The 27,391-nt window shown below is 39.2% G+C and overlaps 1 protein-coding gene across 1 annotated transcript; it reads left to right on the plus strand.

Annotated features, from left to right (window-relative positions):
* Positions 1 to 606: 606 nt before the first annotated feature.
* LOC122662598 (HVA22-like protein k) lies at positions 607 to 20,301 on the plus strand. The gene is made up of 8 exons (XM_043858275.1): positions 607 to 812; positions 4,012 to 4,070; positions 4,353 to 4,450; positions 6,574 to 6,625; positions 12,584 to 12,647; positions 19,413 to 19,508; positions 19,773 to 19,845; positions 19,981 to 20,301. Exons 1-8 carry the CDS (start codon positions 780 to 782, stop codon positions 20,088 to 20,090), a joined length of 585 nt encoding a protein of 194 aa, XP_043714210.1. The 5' UTR covers positions 607 to 779; the 3' UTR covers positions 20,091 to 20,301.
* Positions 20,302 to 27,391: the final 7,090 nt, after the last annotated feature.

A 27,391-nucleotide genomic window follows, 5' to 3' on the forward strand; every position in this document is an offset into this window, starting at 1 on the left:
GCTGCAAAGGAAGAAGGCTTACTTGACATCATTGTGGAGTCTAACTGTGCAAATCTCACACAGGCTATCAACCATATATCCCCACCACCTCCTCTTTGTGTCGTTGGCCTCGTGGCGGATATCCGGGATCTTGGTACCATGTTCCGAGAATGTCGTTTTTCTTGTATCTCTAAGGAGGCAAATGTTATTGCCCGTTCCCTAGCTAGGAAGGCCGTGTCCTTGGCATGTAGGACAAGCTGGCCACATTCCACTCCTTGGCTTCTTTGTAATGCCTCAGGTTTTTCATGCTCTCTTTCTCAATGAATTTCGTATTACCAAAAAAAAAAATAAATAAATAAAATCTCAGGGGCTGTCCCAGGTCCCAGGCAATTTTCAGGGTAAAAAAAAAAAATTTTGAGTTGAAGAGTATTGAATCAGAAGTACATTAGATCTGGACTGTGCCAAATGTCATAGAAAGTGTCATAAACGATTAAGTTAAGATGAGCCGCAAATCTGATGGACTGGAACTGTATATATACGGTGAAGATCCATTTTGAACCATCGTGATCATGCTGCACAGTTCATTTCGCACTATATCATCATACGATTTCGAAATTCCCCCATTTTAAAAGACATTCGAATTCTCTGTTCGTTGCTTCGTTACGCTCTTCTTCTTCTTCGTATTTCAACCTCAGGGAGGGGGACGACGGGGCCCGGATTGAGGAAGAGTGGAGAACAGAATTACTAGGAGTGAAAAGGAGGAATCAGGGATTGCAAATCGCTTTGTTGATTGACATGTGATGGCTCTTCTTGGATCCGCCATGTCGAGTGAGGTCAGTGTTGCAATTTCTTATTTCTTTTGTTTTTTCTTTCCGGCTCCAGTGGTGGCGGGCTTCTGATCTGATCGATCACGTTCTCGCATTTGTTCTTGATTTCTTTGATTTTGCCTGTTACCTGATTGTGAAGTTTTTATTTAATGGTCTTTTGGCGATAATTCTGGGTTTTGGTGTTCGTTTGTGATGTACTCGAATGATCATCTTAACTTTAGTAAGATATTGCCATAAGGCAAAAATAGGAAAGGAGAAACAAATTGAGCAAAAGAAGGGGAAAGACCCCCCAAAAACAACCCCCAAGAAAAGTATTTTTATCATCTGACAGCGCAACGATTTTTCTTAGTAATGGATTAAGAGGGAAGAATTCTGTTACTGGTGCAGCGGAAGCAGTTATTAGTTTGATATGTTGGGCACCTTAATCTTGGTTCATTCAGGGTGCCATTTAGTTCGGGAAGAAGTGATCTATAGATTTGATCCTTTGGAGTTTATGTTCCTATTTGGGGTTATTATCTTCTTCACTGTGGCGTGGAATTTCATCCACCGCTAAAGAAACATTTAATTTGGAGTTTGGTTGTGGTAAGGATACTTATGGGTTTCTATAAGCCTAAGAACTTAGGTTGGAAACTCAATAAAATTCCAGAACTGCAGTGGGTATGGAATAACCAAATTCAAGAAAAATCTAATTATATAGCAATTAACAATTCAGATTGAAGTGAAATTCTGGTTGAAGGTCTTACTAATGGTGAAAAATAGCTCCACCAAAGAAGAGCCTTATCCAATGGTTGGATCTTATGAACCAGTGCTGTTTCAGAATTAGCAACTTCAGATCCTAAAAACTAGGTACTCAAGTAGATAATAGTAACTCACAAAGTACTGGACAAATGCAAATCAACTTCTGGTTGATTACAACTCTTAGAACAGTAAATAACTTTTTAAACTATGAAGCAGTTCTGATGGCTAGATCTGTCTCAGATGCTCCTTATATACCTCATTTCAGCAAGGATATGCCCTCAGAAAACCCAGTGGAACAATGGTTCAATAACAGTGATAAAGTGAGAATAATCTGAGAAGAACGTACTAGAAATTGCAGAAACTGATAGAAGAAACAAGCAGGAAATAAGATCTGACCTGATTGCAGAACTTTAACAGTGAAGAAGAGGTTTAGAAAAAGTGGATACAACCAGACCTCTCACCTGGCCTTGCTGGAATCCCAACAGCAGTATTGGTTTCTCACCAATAGGGCAGTTGAATCACACAACCACCAGCAATATTGGAATCTAGGGCAGTTGATTCACACAACCACCAGCAGTATTGGAATCTAGTGCAGTTGGATAACACAACCAAATCTGAGTCACAGACCATGAATAACAACAAGCCATCTCTTTAATCAAAATAAATTGTTGGGAGCTCAATGGATCTTACAAGCTGTATATAGAGTTAAGTGTTTGTCTCATACTCTATGTAGGAAGTAATGTCTAAGTAGAAGACATAAAGAAAGAAAGAAAAAAGAAACTCTCCAGACCATGGGGAAGGAATTACTGTGTTTTAACTACATTAAACTCTATCCTATCTAAAGACATTATTACAAGGAAAGGAAATAAAATAGAATGCTTAACAAATTAAAACTCTTACCCTTATCCAACTAACTAGATAACAAAGATAATGAAGAAACAAATTTAAAACTCTGTTACAGCTCTGAGTTATCCAAGTCAAGTGTTTCAAGAATTCTTCAAGTTCTTCTTCTTCTTCTTCTTCCTTTGGTACTTTTTAGAGCGCCTATCTGGATCTTGAAACTGATATGCATTACAAGGACTCTATGGTAGAGTTATTCTTGTGGTTGGCATGACGGAACTATCATTGCAGTTGTGGGTTGCGCAAACATCTTCCAAGAGGGTTCTTTTATTTTTCTATTCTTATTGCTTTTCTGTTAGGAGGGTATTCTGCAATTTAAAATGATTTCTCGAGTAAAATTGCATATCCCCTGTTTTTCTACAGCCTGGGGCAGGCTAGAAAAAAACTTTTATTTGATTTTCTATTTTGACTTCCTATTTGTTCAGTGTGAAGGAAATTTAGCTCATAACTTTTGTCTTAAGTATTTCTACATGTGGTAGCAAATATAAACCTGTCCTATTTGGTTGTTGGGTTGTAAGTCCAAGCTGAACTCCCTGCTCTCTTGGCGGTTTTCTTCAGTAAAAATGTTGGTTTAGGTGCCTCTAGCTAGGTTGAGTCTTGTTTTGTGATGAGTTGATGAGCTGAAACCCAGGGAGAGGTTGGCGGGTGCAAAAGACAAGTTTGCAGGTTGCACCAAGTATTGCCACCCCTAGCTTACAATGGCTGACCTGGATATCTGAATCAGTCAATCAAGGTCAATTTGTTTCAGACTGCTGTTGGTCATATTTATGGCATTGTCAGGTTGACTAATTTCTTGAACTAGATTGAACTGCCCTTATTGACATTTGATTTTTTGGGACAGGAAAAGCTGATGATTCAAACACATTCCAAGATTCTTACTCTACAAAGTGTAGCCCCTCCCCCCCCCCCCCACCCACACACACTTAGAACCTAGCAAAAAATTTATCAATGAATTCCTGAACAATTCTCAACCAGCATATGCGATTCATTCCCGTAAAGATTATAGCAAAAAGAAGATAACATAGCTTTTCTTGGGCAAAATAAGTGATTATTCTGATAATCTATGTTGCAGCAACAAGCTGAGTGAATGGTAACCTTCAATAACATTATCCGCAAAAGGAAGTATTGGGTACTTGTATCAATATGAAACCATGTCACATACAAACACTGAGAATGTACTAGTATAGTAGTATGGAGTAGCTTAGATTGTAATTAACATATGAACTTGGTTCAGAAGTAAACCAAAAAAAAAACTGCTTCAGTTTTCATTTCTTTTTTATTCTATTGAAATGAAGCACAATGAACTCATCTTGCTCTATGCTTGAAATGATGGTCTAGTGTTTAACATTGATAAAAGAAGGGCCATTGCCCAGTGCTGGTCCCAACTACGCGGAGTCCTGGGAGGGGTGAGTTTGGTTTTGGTCCTGACCTTTGGCATTTTTTTGCTCAAAGTGGCCACCCTCAAGACTTGAACCCAGGCATATGCTCTGGCAGCCTGAACCTTGTACCATTGCTCTAAGCAATGGCCCCTGGTGTTCAACATTGATGACTTCTCCAAATGATGCAGGTTGGGTTGCGGTTGCTTCTCTGCCCACTTGGTTCAAATATTGTTATCCGAACAGCTTGGTGAGCCTCTAAATCCACGTTTATATTAGCAGTAGAAGTTGAAGTCTGGATTTTTCTTATGTACTAATTCTTATTTTAATATATATTAATGTGAAGCAATAAGTTCTGAGGTTTTTATGGAGAATTTTTCAGTGACTATGCATTGGAATTGGAGCATGGTGTCCGTAGGTTTCATGAAGCCATATTTTCCTTTATGTTAGGTCCTAAAATTTTACTCCTGTATGCGCAGCCTATTATATTATCTTCTATAGGTTGAACAATGTATCATTGAAATTTTTGCAGCTGTTCGGTTGGGGTTGTTTTACCTGTGTACTCTACATTTAAAGCTATTGAGAAGAAGGATCAAAATGAGCAGCAGAGGTGGCTTTTATATTGGGCAGGTTAGTGGTTAAGGCTTCATTTCAACATTCTTTGACTTGTTTTTTATTATAAACATATAAAACAGATACACTTTTAGTATATAAGTTTTTCTATTTGAAAGAAAAAAAATGCATTTGTCTACTAAATTCATTTATCTGTTTTTGAAAATCAGAAAATCAAAAACAGCATTTGTCTACACAGCAGCAGAAGTTTTTTGTTAATCCAAATTGTCTAGGTCCCATTGTATTCCTTTTGGTTTTGAGAGAGAAGTCCTGATGCATTTATGCATAGGATATAGGACTTATCTTTTTGAGTTATTTTTGTAATTTTCCTTTTTTTTTTTTTTTAATTTTTATTGTTGGAGTCATAAATAGAGTTAGAGTTAACTTTTGTTTTCAGTTATAGGATAGGATTAGGATTCCTTTTTCTTAACTCTATATAACAGCAGTAAGCCAACGATTCTCAGTTAGATTTGAATGAGTTACATTGAGTTTACCTGCTGTAAAAGCATGGTGTGATTACAAGCCGTTGGGCTACCTTTCTCCTTCCTTTGCGATTCTGAAACTTTTCTCTCAGGTACTCTCTCTTATTCCTTCTTCCCTCCGTCCATCTATTTATTCTTAGGAAAATAGAACACTGCCTGGTCGCGGTCCCCTGCGCTCACACACAAGGAGGTGAAATGACCGCCCACCCCTCTTGTTGGATGCCCCCTGCGCGTCCCTTCATTGTCCCCCTCCCCCCCCCCCCGCGCTGGTGCAGGGGCCACAGGACCGGGCAGCATTCTTCTTCTCCTATTCTTATGACTATTTCTGTTTCTCCTTATTCCTTCCCTGTTCGGGCGATAACGTGGGGCTGCAACTAGGAGTTTTCGATCTTCCTCATCCTTAGTTTTTCCACCCTAAAATTTAGTGCGTCATTTCCTGTCCCTAGGGTTATTCATACCTTGGATTCCTGTGCTCCCAATCGGCTCCTCTGTTGTGAGTTACAACACAAGTTCAGACCTGGTTCTTGAGCCACCGCCGGATCCTGTTTCAGCAACTTTCTAGTGAACTTCAAGCTGCTGAATCCAGCAAATGACTGTAGGAGTTAATAGTGCTGGGGGTAGCAATTTACACCTGAAGTTTGAAGTCGATTGGCCTCCAATCGATTGAGATCCATCACCTGCAAGTTTTCCCTTACCGCTGGTCTCTGAACCTATCGTGGCTGGAGGTTAGGGACGACTTGCCCTCCCACACAGCATCTTCTTTCTTATTTTATTTCACCTATTTCCCAATATAATCCTCCCTTTATTCTCAACTCTTGTGTCTATCCTTAATTTGTGCTAATATCAGGATTATTCTTCCTCTTTAATTGCTAATTTCTATCATTTCCATTCCTCTTGTCTACCTAATTGAGCCTTTAAAATTCTATTTAATTACGAAAGTGCCACCCCTTTTAAAAACTTCAAATTATTTACAAGTTTGCCATTGCATTTAATTGTTAGTCATTTAATACTTGAGTGGGCCCATAAGCGAACCCAACAGGGTATTTTGTGGCCTGGGTTCCGCATCAGGTCCTATTTAACCTCAACTGTTCTCCATCACTAAATCGATAGGGAGCAGGATGAAACAGTTGTCTCACCTTCAGTCTACCTTAAATGTCTTTTATCTGTCAAAAGGTTGTTTTACCCCTGGATCCACCATGTAATTATTGGATGCCTAGTGCAAAAAGGAAAAATTCTCCAATTTTTGGCTTTCCAGAAAGCTTGTTCTCAGCTTATTTGTTTCCAGGGCGGAAAAAAGACAATGTTGCGGTGGTTGTGCACAAACGTTTTTTCCACATGGGAGTGTTTCCATGTTTTCAAAAAAAGAGCTGAAAATGTTATCCAAACAATGCTGCTGTCTTTCTAGAAAGCTTGTTCTCAGTTTTTTTGTTTTCAGGGGAAAGAAAAGGGAATGCTGTGGTGTGGTGCACTAACGCTTTTTCCACGTGCGAGTGTTTCCCTGTTCTCAAAAAAAGAGCTGAAAATGTTATCCAAACAATCCTAAGTTGCTCTTGGATGTTGCCATTGAAAATTGAAATACTTTGATTCATGCTATTCTAAGTTCACATTCTTTATATGGTACCTTCCAATTCCAATGCCTTATTTTGAACATACTTGCAGTATATGGATCTTTCAGCCTTGCAGAGGTGTTTGCGGACAAAGTAATCTCCTGGTATAAATTGTGACCTCATATTTGTCCTCTTTGTTAGCATTGGCTTTGGTAATCTGGAAATTTCATACTTGTTGGATCTCAAATGGCAGATGGTTTAATATTATTTACTTTTATTATGTAATAACTACAAAAAGATAATAGTTATGTTCACCTTTCTATCTATTTCATGCCTGCTATTCTACAAAATTACGTTGAAGATATGGTTCTCTTGTTTTTATTTCATTCTGTAATTGTATAGAATTTCCTTACAATGAAACATTGTTGGTATTTGAAAGCTACTGTGAAATATCATGATCATATATTTGATTAAACCCTGCATCTTGCTTTGCTGAAGTGTTGGAACTCAGAATAATCTCTTGAGGCATTTGCTGGTTTCAGAGCATTGGTAATGTTTCACTGTTTGTTTTATGATATGCCATAGGTGTGTTAATTGGTCATATTATTTTACTCATTGTAAACCAGCTTTTGGTGATTTCTACATATATCACCATTCATACTGACAGAGGTTTAGATTTTTTTATGTGCGTTTTTTTTTTAAAACAATATGTATATTAAAACAAGGGAATGTCTGAATGACACCTCTATAGGTGTATTTAGAACTGGCACCTTCTGTTAATTGGCCCTTGCCTTATTCTCAAAAGTTCTTTAAGATAGGGGTATAGAATGGTTTTCAAAAATAATTTGAAAGTGACAAAAGGTGTTATTGTCATGCACATTTTTTCAAGTATACATGTGGAATGAAACTATTACCCTCATTGGAAAAAAATTATGCACCATACTAAAGGGTAAAAAAGTAAGGTTACAAATTATTTGACACCTTGAGGGTGTCAATAAGAAAATCCTTTAAAAGAATATCTGAAACATTTTTCCGAACATATCCTAATCTCTTCTTCCCCCCTCCTCTCCTGTTTTCCCGTGTCAAAGTGATTCATGTAAGTCACCTAAGGGGTTTATTTTATTGGAATTAAGCTTTGGATTGTGTTATGTATGTGTTGGGCCTTTGATCCTTTGTGTTTTCTTTGTAATGGGCCTAAAATATGGATATAAAGTAGGGAAATGGGATTTACTTCATTAGTTTAGTCGGATTCTCGTTTTGAGTTTGTTTCTTTCATTATTTTAGTTTCCTAGTCAAATTATGTTACCTTATTAGTTAAGGATTGGGTTAAGTCTTTCCTTTTTAGTGTTTGAGTCTGTTTTTGAGTCTTCTATATAAGTTTGTAAGAGCTACAAGCCTACAACCTTGTATACGAATTTGATTAATGAGATTTAGAAAAAGAACATAGCTTTGTGTTGCTCTGTGAGAGAGTATGCTGAGATGCCATTGGTGATAGACCAAAATCCGGTGAGAGGCCGTGGGTGTGAGATCTGAGTCTGAGAGAGACTACCCTATCTTTTTCTTCCCTTCTTCGATTTCTTACTTTTTATTTTATTATTCCGAAATTTCCTGCAAATCTGAGAATCGATCGAAGTATTTACTATTGCTGGACCTGAAGTTTGCTATCCTCTTGTGGACTAGTTATCACTTGTGACTGGTCTACATTACAAAAGAAAATGACATAGGTGACTTTGAGTCACTGTTTTTTCCCTCACCTCATTGAACTGTTGCCACGTGAACAGAACTGATTTTGGTGCATTATCTGCCCAGAATATTTCCTGGAACTAGCATGGAGCCCAAGAATGATAAGAGAAGAGAGGCTTGTGTGTTTCTGTATAAACCCGGACACTTGCATTCATGTCTTATTGTCTGCCATGGACATGCAGCACAACCTATCATAGTACACTATAAGTCCTACTAAAAAATAATATGTAAAGACTATAAAAATACCTGACATGTAGACACAATAAAAAATGTTTGATCTCTTTGATGACATTTATAACTTATTTATATGATATAAAAATGATTTTAAAAATATAGAAAATATAAAAAAGTTGTTGGTAATGCTCCCCTTGGAGTCCCTGAATCCTACTTTTTTGGGGGTTGATTGAAATGAATGACTTGTGCCCTTGTTGGACTCCAACAGTTTTATCTGTATGCATTATATCTGGAAAAAATTTGCTCCAATTAGTTGTTAGGTCACCGCTGTTCAGTGTAGTGTTTTTCACCTCTATAGGTGTATTTAGCACTTGACACCTTTTAATTTCCCCTTGTCTTAATTCCCAATAATTCTTTTAGTCAGGGGTAAAAAGGGGTTTTCAAAAATTATTTGAAAGTGATGTGTCATTGTATCATTATCAAAACCTGTCATTGTCGCACCTTTTTCGAGCACATGTGAAATGACAGAATTTTCCCTCATGGAAATAAAAGTGTTATACTAAAAGGTCAAAAAAGTAAGGTTACAAATTAGTTGACACCTTAAGAGGTGTCAATATGATGCAGTTGCCTTAGCCTGGCTGGACAGACATGACCCACTGTGGAGGCCCAAACCAAGCACTGATCCTAAACCGGTTTTCTGGTCTGGCAAGGGCTGGTGGTACTTAGGATGCAATCTTTTATTTTGAATGGGTAGATTATGTAGAGATTTCTTGGGTAGTTTCCTCTTTAGTTAGTTTCTATTTCTATGTAAGGGTGTTTCCTTTAAATTGATGTAATATGGTAGAAGAGTTTAGAATTGAATATTGAAAGTTGAAATTGCTAGTTTGTGCAAGAAAGTGATTTTGCGTGCGCGTCCTCTCTTCTCTCTCCCCCGGCAACTCTGGTTTTCCCAGTTCCCCCTCTTGTCCTAACAAGCCCTCCACTAATTTGGTATCAGAGCCGAAGGATCCATCTCCTTCCTTGTTCATCTCTCTCATCTCATCTCATTCTCCTTCTTCCCCCCCTTCCCAAATCTCTTTTCTTGTCCTATTGTAACAACCACAAACATCGCATCTCCCTAATCTTCTTCTTCCCTATCAATATCTCTCATTCCATTCTCATTCTCCCCTGTTGTGACGGTTAAAAAAAAAAAAACCCGAAAGAGAACTGCCTGTTTCTTCCCCAACACACAGTATCCCAACCCCACTGTTCCCTTCAATTCTCACCCATCCCTCAACTTCAACCAGAAATCCAGAACCCCCTTCTGTTACACCACTGCATCCTTTTCTTTTTCCCCTCCAACTCCAATTGATTTCCCCCTTCACCCCAGTGTTCCGCCAGCAACCAGGAAGAAAACAAAGAGAGGAAGAAACAGAGAGTGCAAGAGACAAAAAAGGGAAAAAAAAGAATAAGGGAGAGAGGTACGAACAAAAAACAAAAAAAAAAAAGACGACGAAAGCATACCTGAGTTCAAATTTTTGTCGAGCTCGAGCACAACTACTGTTTCCTCGCGTCAACGCACAAATCGCAGTGCTTCCTTCCCCGACATCCTTGCTGGTTCGACAAAGTGGTTGATCAGATTCACACGTGGAAGAATTCCTCCTCGAATCCAAACTCTTTTTCTGATCTCATGTCCTAAGAGTTTGCCGGTTTTGTGTACTAGTCGGAGTCGAAGTTACACGCTGGTCTCTTCGATTGCCGAAGGTCCCCTTGATTCCGCCATCTCCAACTGCCAGAGGAAGAAGACGATTGCAACACATCTTCCACCTCCTGCTCCTTCGATAAGTTCTTCTTTCTTTTTATTCCCAGCTTTCCCATTTTTGTCTCCCTTCCCCTTACGTCATACCCTTTCAAGTTTCAGGTTTTATTCTTCCAGAATTACCCTTTTCATCTACCCTCCCACCCATTCAGTGCCTTGGCTTTTTATTTAAACGTTGAATAATACAGTCTTGCCCTAGTAGGAAGTTTGATCTATTAACTGTTTTGCCATTACCCTTTTGAGTGTTCTCTTGCTTTCCCGTAACCATGGTAGCCAACAGTGAGGTTCTTCAACAGCTCCACTCCTAAAAGGGTGAAACCGATGCTAAACTTGATACTCTCACTACTACTGTCGATTCCATTCAGAAAATGATGGAATCTATGCAAGCTTCCATTGATCGATTGGTGGCTTCTGAGAAAGGAAAGAGCTCCCCACGACTCGTTACGGATCACCCCACCACCACCATATGGGGCTGGACGATATGAAGATGGAGTGGACAAAGTAGCAAGGTTGGATGTCCTTGACTTTTATGGGGACCACAACTCGGAACAATATCTTAATTGGGTTTTGTTGAAATCCTTGAATAATGGCTTGAGTCAGAGTGACTACAGCCTTCCTTTATTTATAATAAGAGAAAGAATGTTCTGGAATAGGTACAAGGACAATATTACCCCTATGACCATTTTACCCTTGAATCCATATTACAACACTCCCTCTCAAGTTGGTGCATACATGTCAAATATGCCCAACTTGCTAACAATTGAACAAAATAATTTACTACAAATTCCTTTAGTAAGAATATCAGCCACTTGATCACTAGACTGAACAAATGGAATACAAATGACTCCTTGCTCCAGCTTCTCCTTGATAAAGTGTCGATCAATCTCAACATGTTTGGTGCGGTCATGTTGGACTGGATTATGGGTAATGCTGATTGCAGATTTGCTGTCGCAATAAAGTCTCATGGGAAGATCAACTGACATTCCAAGATCTTGAAGAAGCCCCTTGAGCCAGAGAAGTTCACAAATGCCTTGTGCCATGGCTTTAAACTCAGCTTCTGCACTTGACCGAGCTACCACTGCCTGCTTCTTGCTTCTCCAAGTAGTTAAGTTACCTCCAACATAGATGCAATATCCAGAAGTGGACCTTCTATCATCAGGGCTGCCTGCCCAATTTGCATCAATATAAGCTTCCACTCGGAGATGACTATGTGAGGAATATAGGACTCCTTTACCAGGAGAGGACTTCAGGTACCTTAGGATCCGGTATGCTGCTTCCAAGTGAGAAGAGTGAGGATCATGCATAAACTGGCTGACTATACTTACTGCAAATGCAATATCTGGTCGGGTATGGGATAAATATATCAATCTCCCAACCAATCTCTGATAACTTCCCTTATCGATAGGGTCACCTCCCTTACTCTTCAAGTGTGTGTTAGGTTCCAGAGGTATATTGGCAGGTTTATACCCAAGCATCCCAGTGTCATTCAATAAATCAAGAGTATACTTTCTCTGGGAAAGAGATATACCTTTGGCTGAATAGGCAACCTCTATTCCTAAGAAATACCGCAATCTGCCCAAGTCTTTGACCTCAAACTCAGTACCCAAATAGGTCTTTAAATTCTGAATTTCTTGTGTATCACTTCCGGTAATCACTATATCATCTACATAGACAATCAAAATAGTGATATGTTGTCCCACTCTTTTAACAAACAGTATGTGGTCAACATTGCTCTGCTTATATCCATTGGCAACCATGGCTTTATGGAAGCGACCAAACCAGGCCCGGGGAGACTGCTTTAAGCCGTATAATGCCTTCTTCAACTTACGCACCTTTCCCTGGGTGTCTGGTGAGGCAAATCCAGGAGGTATCTCCATATAGACATCCTCTTCCAACTCTCCATGTAGGAAGGCATTGTTCACATCAAGTTGTTGAAGATCCCAACCTTGATTCACAACACAAGAAATTATGACTCTCACTGTGTTCATCTTTGTCACAGGGGTAAAGGTCTCTTGATAGTCGATTCCTTGGGTTTGAGTGAATCCTTTGGCAACCAACCTTCCTTTATACCTTTCTACTGAGCCGTTGGACTTGTGCTTCACAACAAAGACCCATTTGCAGCCAATGGGTTTCTTCCCTGGAGGAGGAATCACCAAATCCCAGGTCTGATTTTTCTCTAGGGCACACATTTCTTCATTCATCGCATCTTTTCATTTTGGTTCTGCTACTGCTTCCTGCCAATTGTTAGGAATAGTAACAGAGGATAATGAAGACACAAAGGCATGGAAAGGAGTTAGAGAGTTGTAGGAAATGAAATTGGAAATTGGTTGTTGTGTACAACTCTGCTTTGGTTTCCAAATAGCAATAGGAAACGAAATTGGTTAGTTGATCTTCTCTTATTTTGCAGGATTCCGATGTACTACCATATGAAGTTTGCATTTCTTGTTTGGCTTCAGCTACCGTCTACTGATGTAAGTGCAAACTGATGCTTTTTGCTTGGAGCTTTTTTATAAATGTTGTTTATTCCTGCATGAGCTCTCAAGTTGTCTAGTCTTTGTATGAATTACTAGTTGTTGGGAAGATATGCTTGGTAAATTTTAACACTTTTTGTGAGAATTGGTAGAATATTAGTTTCGGGTACTATGGAATGGTCTTGAAATAGGGTTTGTCTGATTAATAGGAGTATTGTTGACCAAGCATGACTCAGTCATGTGAATGAACAAGTAGATGGATTTGTTGGAAGGGAGTAGTGAATGAAATAGAAGTATTACTCATTGCAGTTTAGGTAGCTACATTGATGCAGATTGGAGAGATGGATCTTCTGGTGGTTGGTTTACTTAAAAGATCGATGGGAAACAAAAAAATCTGATCTGATGGTTGATACAGATCAGACTGTAAAGAAAGATGGGGAAAATAGAAGAGAAAGAGAATAGAGTTCAGAAAACAGAACCGTGGGGGAAAGAGAGAGGAGATCATGGGGGGAGAGAGAGAGAGAGGAAACAACCTCAATTTCCAAAAAGAAAAAGAAAAAATCTGATGCTATTCATAATTAGATCTTGGGCTATAAAGCATAGCAACTGTATTTATAGTTTATCTTCTAAACTAAACAAATCTAGAAAGGAATTAACAAACCAAATAAAGAAAGGAAATTCCCTCCTTGCGTGAGCTAAGGTGGAGTTTCTTAACTATTGTAACAATAGTAAAACAGCACAACCAGTTTCTAAATTGGTAAAAAAGAAGAGATTCGGTAGCACTGCCATATATTTTTAAATGGTACAAGAACTCGCCATTTCAAAATGTCGAGACGAGATGAAGGTCGAAATGGAAAGTTACAATGTCTGAAATGGAAATCTTGGTATATAGACACCTATTTATGCAAACCTTGGTATACAGACACTCATTTATGCCAGTAACCAGGACAAACACTTATTTATGCCTAATTTCATTTAAGTAAATGAATTGTATTTGTATTTCATTTACTTAAGTTATTATTCATAAATAAGTCAATATCTCCCTATTTGAATCCAATAAAAATAGTTAAAAAATAAAATTCCAAAAGGATAAAAAGTCAACCCCCCAATTCAAGAACAAAAACTGCATTTTCGGCAGTAGGTTCAATTTTCAACTTTCTAATGCTGGGGTTTTCTCAAATCTAAAAATTCCATAAATCTTAATATGGTAAAACATTGCTAAAAACCAAAATTGCGGTAAAAACTTTATTTGTTTTGATGTCCAAAAAAATATTTTCATTAAGAGCGATTTTGACAGCATTCACGCACACCAAATTAAGTTTGACCTGTACATAACTCCTTCAATATAAATCAGGATCTCCAGTTGACAGGCGGTCGACTATAGGTTATTGTACATTTGTTGGAGGGAACCTGGTGTCTAGAAGAGCAAGAAATAAACAATAGTTGCTCGTTCCAGTTCAGAGTCAGAATATAGGGCTATGGCACATGCTATTTGTGAGTTAATGTGGGTGAAACAATTATTGGCTGAGCTTGGGTTCGTTGATGATTCTCCGATGAAAATATGGTGTGACAATCAAGTTGTTGTCCATATTGCTTCAAACCTTGTGATTCAAGAAAGAACGAAACATGTTGAGATTGACTGTCATTTTGTTCGAGAGAAGTTGCAACAAGGGCTGATTTCTCCTTGTCATGTTTGTACCGGGGAACAACTTGCAAATGTATTTACAAAGTCTTTGGGGAGTGCAAGAGTGGATTATATTTGTAACAAGTTGGGCATGATTAAGTTGTTGGCCATATTGCTTCAAACCCTATGTTTCATGAAAGAACGAAACACGTTGAGATTGACTGTCATTTTGTTCGAGAGAAGTTGCAACAAGGGCTGATTTCTCCTTGCCATGTTCTTACAGGGGAACAACTTGCAGATGTATTTACAAAGTCTTTGGGGAGTGCAAGAGTGGATTATATTTGTAACAAGTTGGGCATGATTAACATCTATACTCCAGCTTGAGGGGGGAGTGTTAGCCGATATTGTGCTCTCGGTATTAGTGCAAGCACTAATACTGAGATGAGAGAAAGGGTAGAGTAGGTATTTTTATGTCTTTTTCCTGTTATGCCCTTAGTTATTAAATGTGTATTGAAGGTTTGTGGGAGGTCCAACACAAGTTGCGACTCCCAAGTTGCAGAATCAGTTCTCTCCCTCTCTCTCTCTCTCTCTCTCTCTCTCTCTCTCGATTTTCTGTTTTCTTCTTTTCTTCTTTTTCTTTTTCACTCATTATTTACAATTCTTAACTCCAATATCAAACTTTGATTCTTTGAGATACTCTGAGTAGTCATCCAGAATGGCAAACCTCCTAACTCTCTGAGGTCTTCCTTGTACTTCCAGTTGAGGTACATTTCCAATGTTCTTAGTTACAACTTCCTCATGGAGCTGTACATCCACTGTAATTTTCTGTTCCACTGAAGTTGAAAAAACTCGCACTCTTGTTTTGTAGAATGGGAGGATCTTAACACATGATCAACACCCTCTGTGTTGATCTGATGTTTCACACAAACAAAATCAGCAACAGTCAGCTTTTGAATGTCCAGGATTTGTGAAGGAAGTATAAATTCAACCGTTTTGTTCTCCGTACGAACAACGTCAAATGATTTCTCTCCATTGGAATACATTCTTAGGCTCCACATCTTCAATCGGACCGTCAATCAATTCATTTGCTTCAATCTCAATCTTGACCATTTGTTGAAGATCATTTAACACGTCGGTCATTGGATCCTCTTGCTCTTCCACCCACTTTTCAACAAGTGCGATCAACTTGTCGAGGAAAGTTTTCCATATGATTGGATGTGATCATGATGCAGGGGGAGTTTTTAACTTACTCCCGAAGAAAGAAGAAACTAAACAGGTCTTAGTTATAAGCAGCCTGTGCCTCTTTTAAGTGTCCAGCCAGACACGGGTCTTTAAATCCCATTAATGGGCCTGTTTAGTTGCCCAAATCATGGGCTATATTTAGACTTCTTCTCTTTTAATTTTTCAAGTTATATTGTTTGATTTAAAGACAAATTCCTTAGCCTATTAGGTTTCCTACTTGTGATGTTTCGTACTTCTTATTGGCTAGGAATTCTCCCTTTTTTTTTAATATCTAGTTTGTAGGCTATTTCCATTCACGATTGATGTATACAAAAGTTATTGTCTTCTTCATGAAGCTGCTGAGAGAATCAGCGTACTATGGGAACCAGTGAGAGAGTGAGAGACTCTGGTTCGATTGGTGGGATTTCTTGGTGAGAAATCAAGTTTTCTCTCCATTTTTTCCTTGTCTGTTTTCAAGTAAGTTGCTGTTTATTTCTCTATCAATTGAGTACTGCTAAATAATGGATTTAGTCTGAATTTGGGTGGTTTAATCCTCTACTGTTATTACTGTTTATATGCTGTCATTGGTGATAATTTCTCAGCACAGAACTACCAGTAGGTATCCAGCGACAGCTCTGTTTAGCCCCTTTTTTGTCAAATCGAGATCTGCTGTAGTTGGGAATCTACTCATCAGTCCTTCAATATTTTGGGGTGTTAAAGGACCACCTAAGAGGGTCCTTCAACCAGAGTCTTAAAGTGATCTACTCACCTGATCTGGAGATATAAGAAATCTCCTAAATATACTCTGTTTTGGTCCAAATCTGAAGAATTAATTTTTTATTCTAATCTAAATTGGATTTTGCCAATACTTTGGGGCTGGGAAGAACCCTCCAAGAGTGACCTTCGACCAGATTTGGAGGCTGATCAGAACCTCTATTTTCAGCAATTAAAAATTTCCTATTCCTGGATTTGAAGTTTCCAATTGGCTTATTTGATTGTTGTGTTCAATCCAGCCATTAGAATATGGACCGAGTTTCCCTCCACCCACGGTGAATGGGATCCCATTCACTGCGGGGTGGGAGAGGCCAGGAATGAGTATCAGGAGGGTATTTTGGAACATACTAAAACCCTTGGAGGGGTTTGTGAACCCTAGGATGGTGGGTGAACCGTCCGCTATGGGTGGAGGAAAACTTTGTCCTTAGAATATTACTGTGTTCAGGAAATCATCTATTCTAGCAGATTGGGAGTCTTGGTCAAAATCTCACCTTCATCCGCAAAAGGTTGACTTAATCCTGGCTGGGGTTTTTACTTGGGATCTTGTGAAAAGGGTGTTCCTACCTACAGACCTACCCTACACCCCCCCCCCCCCCAAAAAAAAAAAAAAAAAAAAAAGAGATCAGCAATTGGCTCTAAAATTCCTTGCATTGTCGCTGAGTCACTTCAAGATTCGCTTCAACCTTTCACAAGTTCTCTTGCATGAGTTGAAGCCGTTGGCGGTCTCCAACAAGAGGGTAGGATCGATATTATCTACTGCCAGGTTTTTCTCTGATATCAAGTTGATGCAGATCAGAGATATGGATTTGTTGGTGGTGGGTTTACTTAAAAAGATCAAAAGGAAAAAAAAATAAAATCTGATCTGATGGTTGATATAGGGCAGATCTCTAATAAAGATGGGTAATAGAAGGAAAAAGAGAGAGAAAAGAGTACAGAAAATAGAATCATGGTGGGAAGAGAGGAGATCATGGGGGAAGAGAAGGGAGAGCAACAACCTCAATTTCAATAAAACAATTCTGATTCTATTCCATAGTCAAATCGTTGGGGATGTAAATCCTTGCAATTGTATTTGTAGCTTATCTTCTAAACTAATCAGAATCTAGAAAGGATATAACAATCCAAATAAAGAAAAGAAAGTCCCTCCTTGCGTGAGCTAAGGTGGAGTTTCTTAACTATCTAGGAAAGTGATATAAAAATGGACAGTAAAACTGAATCAGATCTGGACTCTAATATGAAGCATAGTTATCAAGGCGACACCATGGTGTCCAGGCTCCTTGCTCGCCTTGGATGCCTTGGGCGCTCAGGCGATGTCGCCTTGCTTTTTGACAGTCTAAAACGCCATGGTCACCTTCCCGCCTTGATAACTATGATATGAAGTATCTCAGCCTGACTACAACTCGATAATAGGAAGAAGAAAAAATAAAAGAAATAACTGCCTAAAACTAGTCCAATCTTTGAAACCTGTAACCGCAAGCATCTTGTAGATAAGATTCCTGATTTCTAGGAATTTTGAAAATGCAGGTCACTTAGAAGTTTTCAAACTAGCTCCATGATATTAGGGTTTCTAGAAGAACCAGATCTGAACCATCTGAACCATCTCTTAGATCAAGGCCATGGTTTGGACCAGAATTTGAACCGAACCAGATTCAACCAAACCAAACCAGTCCTGTATTACACATCCCCTGAGAAACTCGTCAAAATGGTTGAGGTTGTCTAGTCAATCCAATTTAGCCTTGACAGAATCCAGAAGGTATTAATTTGATGCACAGTCTACTCTCCTCTCTTTCACAATATAACTTGGTTATTCATAACTAAAAAAGTTGAGGAAAAAGAAAAAAGAGTGCAAGTCATAGTGAAGTTTCAGAAAGCCTTGGCAAGAAGTTATGTTGTCATTTGCATGTCTACAGTTACTATATTTGATGGGGTGGTAAATCACCTAAGGCTTAAGAAATTCAGAAATCCCATAGAAAACAAGAATTGCTGGAATTTAGGAACCAAAAAGTAATGAAAGAAAATTAATAATGCATTCAAACAGGTCTGATGTGGCTAAAATTGAAGCTCAGATTAAAAGTTATGATGGTTTCCTACTGAGGTTTTAGGAAACAAAATCCTGACCAGACACTGAAATGACAGCAGTATTTTCAGTCATTAAACCAGATTGTTATGTATGGATTTAAGAGTTGATTTAGCAGAGAATTAAGCCAATGACAGAACCAGAATATTAAAAACAAATATCAGAAAATAGAGATTTTAACAAGTTGACTAAGAAGTTGACTAAGGACTCTTGGGTTCAACCAGAAATTTAAACCCAAGAAGTTGGCTAAGAAGTTAACAACTTAAATTTCTAAACTGAATAAACAACTTACATAGACTTAAAAACAGATCTGGAATTTATAAGTGGTATTCTAGTCTATCCAAAAAACTTAAACAGTAATAAAATAAAGGAAATAAACTGCTAAAAGCTAGTTCACGATTTGGAGAAGTATGGTTGATCCAGAACTTGAACTATGGGTCAGGTTTGGACCAAAACTGCAGGTCATCTTTCTCTTCTTTATATCGCTGGAAATCTGCATCACCATTGCTCCCCTCAAACAGATGGCGGCAAAGAGACCGTTTTTTCCATGGCAGGCAGATGTTCCATGACCAAGGAAGGTTATATCATTGTAGTGGTCTATTATCTTGGGAATATTAACAGCAGACTTCAACTTTAATCACAGGAGTACCCCTTGACAAATGTTATATACTTTAGTTTATCTGAACTTGGTTTAGTTATTAAGCTTCAGTTTTCTTGTCATTCATCATAATCTCCCTTAAATAGATCTTGGTTTATCTGGGCTTGTGAATTACACATTTGACATGTTATTCTAGATTCATGAAGGGGTTGGGAGAGTGATTGGGATATTAAGCATCACTATCATTTTTCTTTTTCCCCCAACTAGTCAATGCAATCAACTGAGCCTTCTCCCAATTAATTGTGTCCTGCGTATTATTACTTTTTCCAGGTGTAACATGCCTTTTTTTAACACCTGCCTAGAAAACGAAACTGTCACTAATTAATATTAAACCTTGTCTCAGATGCTTCATGCTCACTATGCCAGTTATTTCATGCTGGTTTTTAAATTTTATTTTTTGTTGCTCTTTATCAGGGGGCTAGGCAAATGTATGTGAACTATCTGCGGCCATTCCTCTTGCACCATCAAGCTAGACTTGATCAATTACTGGGCTTTACATATGGTGAAATAGTAAGACTTCTGATCATTTCTTTCCATTTTGGTGGCAGTGAATGTTGTATTACTGATGGGCCTGGTTTGCTTTACATGTTTCTAATATCATATTGCATTAATTACTAGATCTACTAATATATGTCTTAGAACTTTGTACTTGCTGGATTTATTTGGACTTTGGGCTATACAACCTCCTTCCCAGGGGAAAATATTTACATGTTTAAACCCTTGCATCATCTGGTAATGCAAAACTGGTAGTCTAATGGATTCCTCAACTTGTAGACTAAATTCATCAGTGCACACCAATCAGAATTCCAGCTTGCTGGGGCCGTGATTATGAAGCTCCTGGCATCAGGTATAGTATCATCCCTGTCTGTAATTGCTGTTGTTTGTAGAGATTTGAATGAAACTTGCCCCCTTATATAATGTCCCCTGAAACAAAATCAAACTGTCTTGTTTTCTGGCTGAAAATTTGATGTTCCTTTATCAGCAACCCAAGTTTTAAGTGGCATTGTTCACCCATTGAAGCCACGAGGGCATAGAGCAATAGAAGGCCCAACAAGAGAAACAGAAGATTCTGGCACAGATGTAGATGATTGAATCTTTCAATCTCAATGTTCTTTGAAAGCAAGCATGAATATTCGGTAGGCCTTTCTGTAGGGGTCTGGAAACTGCATTGGTACAAAAGATGTAAATATATACTCTTAGCATTCCTCGGTAGGCACAGGATCTCACACTTTCTCTTCCTAGCACACATTAATTGTCCATCTTTTGCTCATTATTTTATTTTAAAGCCAAGGGTTTCTATAGTAATATGTTTTAACTGTGAGAGAACAATTGCAAGGTTGTGGATTTCCCCTAATTGGTTTTGTAATTATGAAAGGGTGAATTGTTCGCTATTCGTGATGGTTTAGGAACTGTTGTCTCATAGTGCTTATCCCTCCACCCCACCCAAAATGATGTAGTTTTTCTAACCACTAGGTAGATGCCGAAATGAAGTGTTACCCATACCCAGATTCGGTTGGATGGTATCGGTTCCGGGGGTTTGGTCGTGCCACTACAACCCACCCCTATATTACACATGTGATATGATCAAGGCATGCTTTTACCAAAAAAAAAAAAAAAAGATATGATCAAGGCATGCGGCAATCTTTCTTGGGTGCCGCTTCTGAATAAACACCCACTTTATTCTCTTACGATTCAATGACTCGAAATTGTTTCTTTCATTCCCCTTCATCACGAGCATTAGATTCAACATAGATTCTCTGGATTAGTCACTTGTCAAATTTCAAAGTTTAATTCAATCAATTTCTGCTTTCTTCTTGTTTTAAATTTTCAAAATTCTATTTTTTCACTTATTACAAATTCTGTTTGGACTGAAATTTTACAAAAACAGGGGATTTTGGGGTCTTACCGTCTAAGTAGACAACTTCCAACCTAGCTAATGTAGATTATTTTTGGGAAAATTAGATAAAAACTAAGGAAAGGGAAGAAAACCTTTAAAACCACGAAGCTAAATGCTGAATGCAGAAGTCAAATTGTTGGTGAAAAATGGGAAGATTTTGATAGGAGTATTAAATGGTAGAAGGTTCTTTAGTTTCATTAGTGCAGTCCAAAATGTGTTCAAAGGAAGAGGTTTTTGTGTCAAAGCTTGAGGTTCATGGGTAGCCGTTGTATTTGTTTTTTTGGGAAAGTGTTTCCTATGGGAGAGAATGCTCCTACGCGAGCATGAGACCAATGGGAGTGAATGCGCGGGCATCAATACAGGGTGTCATTTCACATTTCATGGGGGTGGGGCGATCATTTCATCCCCCATATGTTTGGGTGATCATTTCATCCCCCATATGTTTGGGTGCAAGCGCCATGCTCCCCCGCGAAAACCATTTTCCCTTGTTTTATTTTTTTCATTTCATTTTTTTAAATGAACACATTTGATTATGTTTTGGGTTGTTAGAATTTATGTATTGCTACTTTCTTGGTAATTTATTAATAAAGTTTTGATAGCAAGAACACTGTCTGGTCGCATGGCCCCTGCACCCAAACATAGGAGCGCATAAAATTATCTTTTTGTCCTTGTAATATAAAAAATCTCATCCATATTAATGTCCATGTGCACACTTTCATTGGTCACTATGCTGATACAGGGGCTACGCGACCGGGCAATGACCTCTTGCTCGTTAGTTTTATTTGTTTTCTATTAAAAACCAAAAAATAAACCCCAAAAGTGAAATTATCCAATTTACTTTCATCTTTGTAATGTGCAAAGTATACGGGCAAGGGCTCGAAAGAGGGGTTAGAAAAGTTGTAATCAGCATATAGGCTCCCACTAATTTTTTGTTTTTTTTTTGGTGAAGAAAACTACTATTAATTAAAACATAATAGGTACAATGTCTTCCAAACAGTTCGAAGAAGCTGAATTAATCCTAGCAAATCTAGCAAGCCTATCAATAGGTTCAACAAAAGATCTAGGTTGTTTTAAAATTTGTACAGACCCAATTCTTTCAATGAGGTGAGAAATGTCATGTAACCACGTAAAAACTTGATAAGGCCAAGGATGTTCTTCCGGACTTGTGAGCCAATTCCTGATCTCCTGCGAGTCAGTCCACACAATCATTTGTTGTCCTACCAATGAAAATGCCTGTTGGAGCCCTTCTTGTAGTCCTCGCAGCTCGACTTCTTCTGCTGACCCTACAGCACCATAATTCATAGAGGAGGCAAAAAATTTTTGGTTATATATGATTAGACACCCCCAACCACCCTGAGAAGCTAATGGGCAGTAACTGCCATCCGAAATTATAACACATGCATCTGTTGCAACCAGTTCCATGTATAGAGATTGGCAAAGCGGGGTAGGAGATAACGCAGCCTTGTCATTAAGGCATTGATTAGATGTAGCAACCGCCTCAGATGGACAGAGATTTAAGTCATAAATCCATCTGAAGATATTGATTAGATCCAACTTGGGATTCACCTTTTTACCATTAAATATGATGTGGTTCCTCATGGTCCAAATGAAATATAAGGTGATTGACACAATGCTCAGAATAGTAGTAACATGAGATTTTGAGGTTCCCCCCACTATCAGGTTTGTCCAAGCCACGGCAATGGTGTTTCATGTAAGATATTCAGTCCGAATTCCAAGAGCGGTTGCTGCCCAAGTTCTTTTGGAAAACTCACGAGAAAGGAACAGATGCCAGGGAGTTCTGGTGTAGTTCTACAAAGGGGACACAAAATACACTCCTGATCTTTCCAAAAGAGTTTTGATTTTGTGGGTACACCATCATGGAGTAGTTTCCATAGAAAGAGGGAAAATTTTGGTGGTATTTTCAATTTCCATGGCCGGATCCAAAGTCAACTCGTAAATGTGAGGTGCGGGATGAATTTTGGTATTTGAGGAAAGAGGCTATATTTTTTGTGGTGGGTTTCCCTATCTTGGATATGGGCGAAAAAAGATGATCAGAGAAAGGATGAACTGAAATGGGTATAGATGTAATATTGTGCACAATGGGTGAAGGAAATATAGAGTTAAGCAATGGTGCATTCCATGATCTGTTGTGTAACAGTTCATTTACAGAGTTAAATAGAGGATTCCTCTGGACAATTTGGTTCAATGTGATGAGAGAGGAAGAAGGGATCCAAGGGTCATCCCAAATATTAATTGAACAACCATCACCAACCCGCCAGCGGACCATCTTTCTTAGGGTTGGAAGAACAGTACGAATACTGTTCCAAGTCCAAGATCCTGGTCTTGAGGGCCTTCTAGGGTTGAGAAGGGAATGGTTGGGAAAATATTTATCTTTTAGAAGTTGGGTCCAAAGGGAATGAGGTTCGGTAATAAGTCGCCAAGATAACTTTAATATTAGAGCACGGTTATGATCCCAATGAGATCGAAGACCCAGACCCCCAACCCTTTTGTGATTACAGATAGCTGCCCAAGAGATAAGGGATACCCTTTTTCCCGACAAGGTTTTGCCCGCCCAAAAAGCATAGCTGACAGCATCAAGCTTGGAGCAGAGTGTTTTGGGAAAACGAAGGTAAAACATATGGAAAGTGGGTATTGAATGAAGAATCGATTTGATAAGAGTAAGGCGACCTAACTGGGACAGAAAATTGGTTTTCCAATCAGCCAATTTTGTTTGGACCCGGTGCAAGATGGGTTCCAGACATCGGTTTTTAGATCTGGTAGGGAATAAGGTAGTACCCAGGTATTTAGATTCCATTCCCATCACTTTCATATCCAAAGCTTTGCATAATTCTTTTTGGAGCCGCTGGGGTGTATTTTTGCTAAAATAGATACTACTTTTTTCTAAGTTAAGTTGTTGTCCAGAAAGAGACTCAAAAAGGTTTATGATTGCCTTAAGAGTATGAACATCTTCTAAGCTGACACGACAGAATAAAAGGGTATCATCAGCAAAAAAGAGGTGAGTAATCTCAGGTCCTTGCCTGGAAATCTTGATACCCCTAAACAGGTCCAATTGTCTATAAGTTTGCAACAAACGGGAAAGACATTCCATAGTAAGGAGGAACAGGTAAGGGCTAAGTGGGCATCCCTATCTGAGTCCCCGTGTTAGCTGGAAATAATCAAAGGAGCTACCATTTAATTTGATGGAGAAGGAGCAGTGCAATAGAGTGGAAAGAAGTCGAGTCCAATGGCCATCAAACCCCAAAAACTGAAAAAGCTTAAGAAGAAAGCTCCATTCAACTCTATCATAAGCCTTGGACATGTCAAGTTTGAGTGCCAAAAACCCAGTTTTTCCTTTTTCCTTTTTTCTCATAAAATGAAAATCTCTTGGGCAATAATAATATTGTCAGTGATCTGTCGACCCTTGACGAAAGCAGATTGGTTGGGGAATATGAAAAGGGGAAGGATGGGCCTTAGACGGTTAGCAATGATTTTAGTAATAATTTTATATGAGACGTTGCAGAGACTGATGGGTCTATAATCCTCAACCTTCAGAGATGACATGTGTTTGGGAATTAGAGCAATAAGAGTGTGGTTTATGCCAACAAGAAGGTAGTAGTTGGAAAAGAAATCTTGAACATAGCAAAGGAGATCGGATTGTATAAAATCCCAACAGTGGTGGTAGAACCCAACAGATAAACCATCAAAACCAGGTGCTTTAAAAGCACCAATACTAAACACAGCAGACCTGATTTCCTCTATATCTGGCACCATACCAAGGGAAGATAGTGATGTGGTCTGAGGTAGGGTTGGAAACAGGCATTCCACAAAGGATGGGTCGAGGGGATTAGATGTGGTCATAATCGACAGAAAGTGGGAGGCAAAAAGATGGGCCATTTCAGGAGGGTTAGAAATAATAGTACCTGAAGGATCTTTAAGAGCAACAACCAGGTTAGATCTGAGATTGTGTTTGGTCATGGCATGAAAAAACTTTGTATTCCGATCACCATGAATAATGTATTTTTCCCTAGACTTTTGGAACTGGAAAAGTTCTTCAGCATTGAGAATTCTAGTCAAAATGGAATATGCTTCGCATAACAAAATTGAATTTGCCTCAGATGGGGTACAAGCTTCAAGGGTGGAAATTTTCTGTGTGATTGCAGACTTTAAGCAGTCAATTTGCCCAAAAACATCCAAATTCCACTTTCTTAAACGATGGCAAAACCCATTAATTTTAACCATAAGATTGGTAGAGGGGGCATCTTCCCAAGCCCGAGAGGCAAAATTGTTAAAACTAGGGTGAGTGAACCAAGCAGCTTGGAAATGGAATAATTTTTTGAAAGACCAGATATGTGGGGATGTGTCTAATAATAAAGGGTTATGGTCAGATCCTAAAGCAGGTAATATCTGAAGCGAGGCAAAAGGCCAAAGTGAAAGCCAAAGCTTATTTGCTAGGCACCCATCCAAATGTTCCATTATGCAATGTGGCGGTTTACGTTTGTTCCTCCAGGTGAACCAATTAGATATGGGTTTCAATTCATCCAAGCAATGATCAGACATAAGGGAGGTTAGGCCTTCTGCCGATGGTGATTTAGTTTTAAAAGGCACCCCCCAAATTTGTCATCTTGGGTCAAAATTTTATTACAATCCCCCATAAGGAAGAAGGGACATGAAAGAGTTTGAAGAAAGGAGCATAATGAGGTCCAGAATTGGATTCGAAGAAAGGGTTGTGGGGGAGCATAGAGGCAAATAAGGCACCATTTACAGCCTACAACAGCGTCCCAGAGAAACAAGGCTATAATTCTATCAAAAATGATAGTTTCTGAAACACTAAGATCAGGTCGCCCCAGTACCCAGAGACCACTCCCAAGGCCTCGTTTACCCAATCCACCTTGGAATACCAGAGTTTTGAGATGTTGGAGACCCTGGGGGAGATATGAAAAATCAGGGCACATTAATTTTGTTTCACATAAGAATAAAATATCAGGCTTGTGTTTGTGGAAAAAATGTTTATAAGAAAAGAGGGCTTAGACTTGGATTTTAATCCCCTAATATTCCAACTACAGACCTTCATTGTGGCACAGACTTAGTGTTGAGTGTGAATAAGAAAACACAGCAGAAAAGCAGTAAAAACAATAATGAAAGAAGACAGGGCTTTGTAGGGATTGAAAGTTATTACCGAAGAGGAGGGAATATCAGAATCCTCGTGTGTCTGGCGTTGCCTTGTCTGGTGTCCATCAGCAGCAGTTTCAGAGATTAGAACTGATTTCTTCTTCTGAGAAGATGCATGAAATTCCTTGTCCGACTTAAGTTCACAGAGCCAGCCTTTCAACTTCTTGGAGAGAGCTTCAGGGGAGTCCACCATTTTGATTATATCAGTAGAAAAAATTTTGATAATGTCAAGTTCAGCTTGATCCTCGGTACCAATATAATCCACCCCTAAGTCCTGGTGTTTCCTTTTACTTCTGGGACCACTAGTACTCGCATGGCGCTTCCCTTTGGCCTTGGACCTCTTCCTCTGGCTATTGAAAAAACCGGAGGAGTTGGAGGAGCTTGATCCAGTTATTGAGGAGGAAGAAGCACTATATCCCGAGACAGAAGATCCCTTGCCCTTTACAAAATAACCTTGATCTTGGGTGGGCTCTGCTCCAGGTGGAGATGAAACAGGTGTTGAAGAGAGGGGGGGGGGGGGGGGGCGTAGAGCAACAAAGATCTTTGGAATTTTAACCCTCTTGGATCTATACAGTTTGCAGCAACTGTCACCGCACTTATAGATTTTAACCACAATCGGCCTGGTACGGGGGAGGGGTGTAGAATCGGGTATTTGAGGACCAGCAGGAGGGGTAGAAGGGGATGGAGGGGAAAAAGATACAGGCAAGAGGGGAGTAGAGGAGGGGTTGTAGATAGTACGAAGATGGTCGTGAGTGTGAAAGAGCAGGTTAGTGAAAGAGAAAGGATTAGAATGAAAAGTAGGGTTGGATGTAGTTATAGAGCTAGCAAGGGAGGTGTTTGGATGAAAACCGTGGTTAGGGCAGGGAAAAGGAGTAGGATCAAAAGGGGAAGGGCTTGGTGCTGGATTAGATAATGGTTCATTAACTGGAGACAGCCCAGGACTGGAATGAAGAGATCAGAAATGGACGGTGGTGACAAGTCAGCTAGGATAGAAGAGAGAGGTGGAGTAGAAAAATTGTCCAAGGGGGGGTCCAACACTGATGGCCCAGGCCAATCCAAGTGGCAAGATTCGGTCTGCCAAGTAGGAAAAGTAGTAACAACACAGGAGGCCATAAAGGGTGATGAAAGGGATGGGAGTGAGCAAGCAATAGTAGGGAGACCAGAGAAAAAATCAGGATTGGTAGCAGGGTTTGTAGAATCACCAAAGTGAGGGGAACTGGTAGAGTTAAGTGACAAAACCTGGGTAACGGTAATGGGGGATTGGGGGGAGATTCCCCCCTCAGAAAATGAGGGGACAGCAATGGAAATTGGAGCCTTCAAGGTGGAA

The sequence above is a fragment of the Telopea speciosissima genome, chromosome 5, assembly GCF_018873765.1.
Source record: "Telopea speciosissima isolate NSW1024214 ecotype Mountain lineage chromosome 5, Tspe_v1, whole genome shotgun sequence".
NCBI lineage: Eukaryota > Viridiplantae > Streptophyta > Magnoliopsida > Proteales > Proteaceae > Telopea > Telopea speciosissima.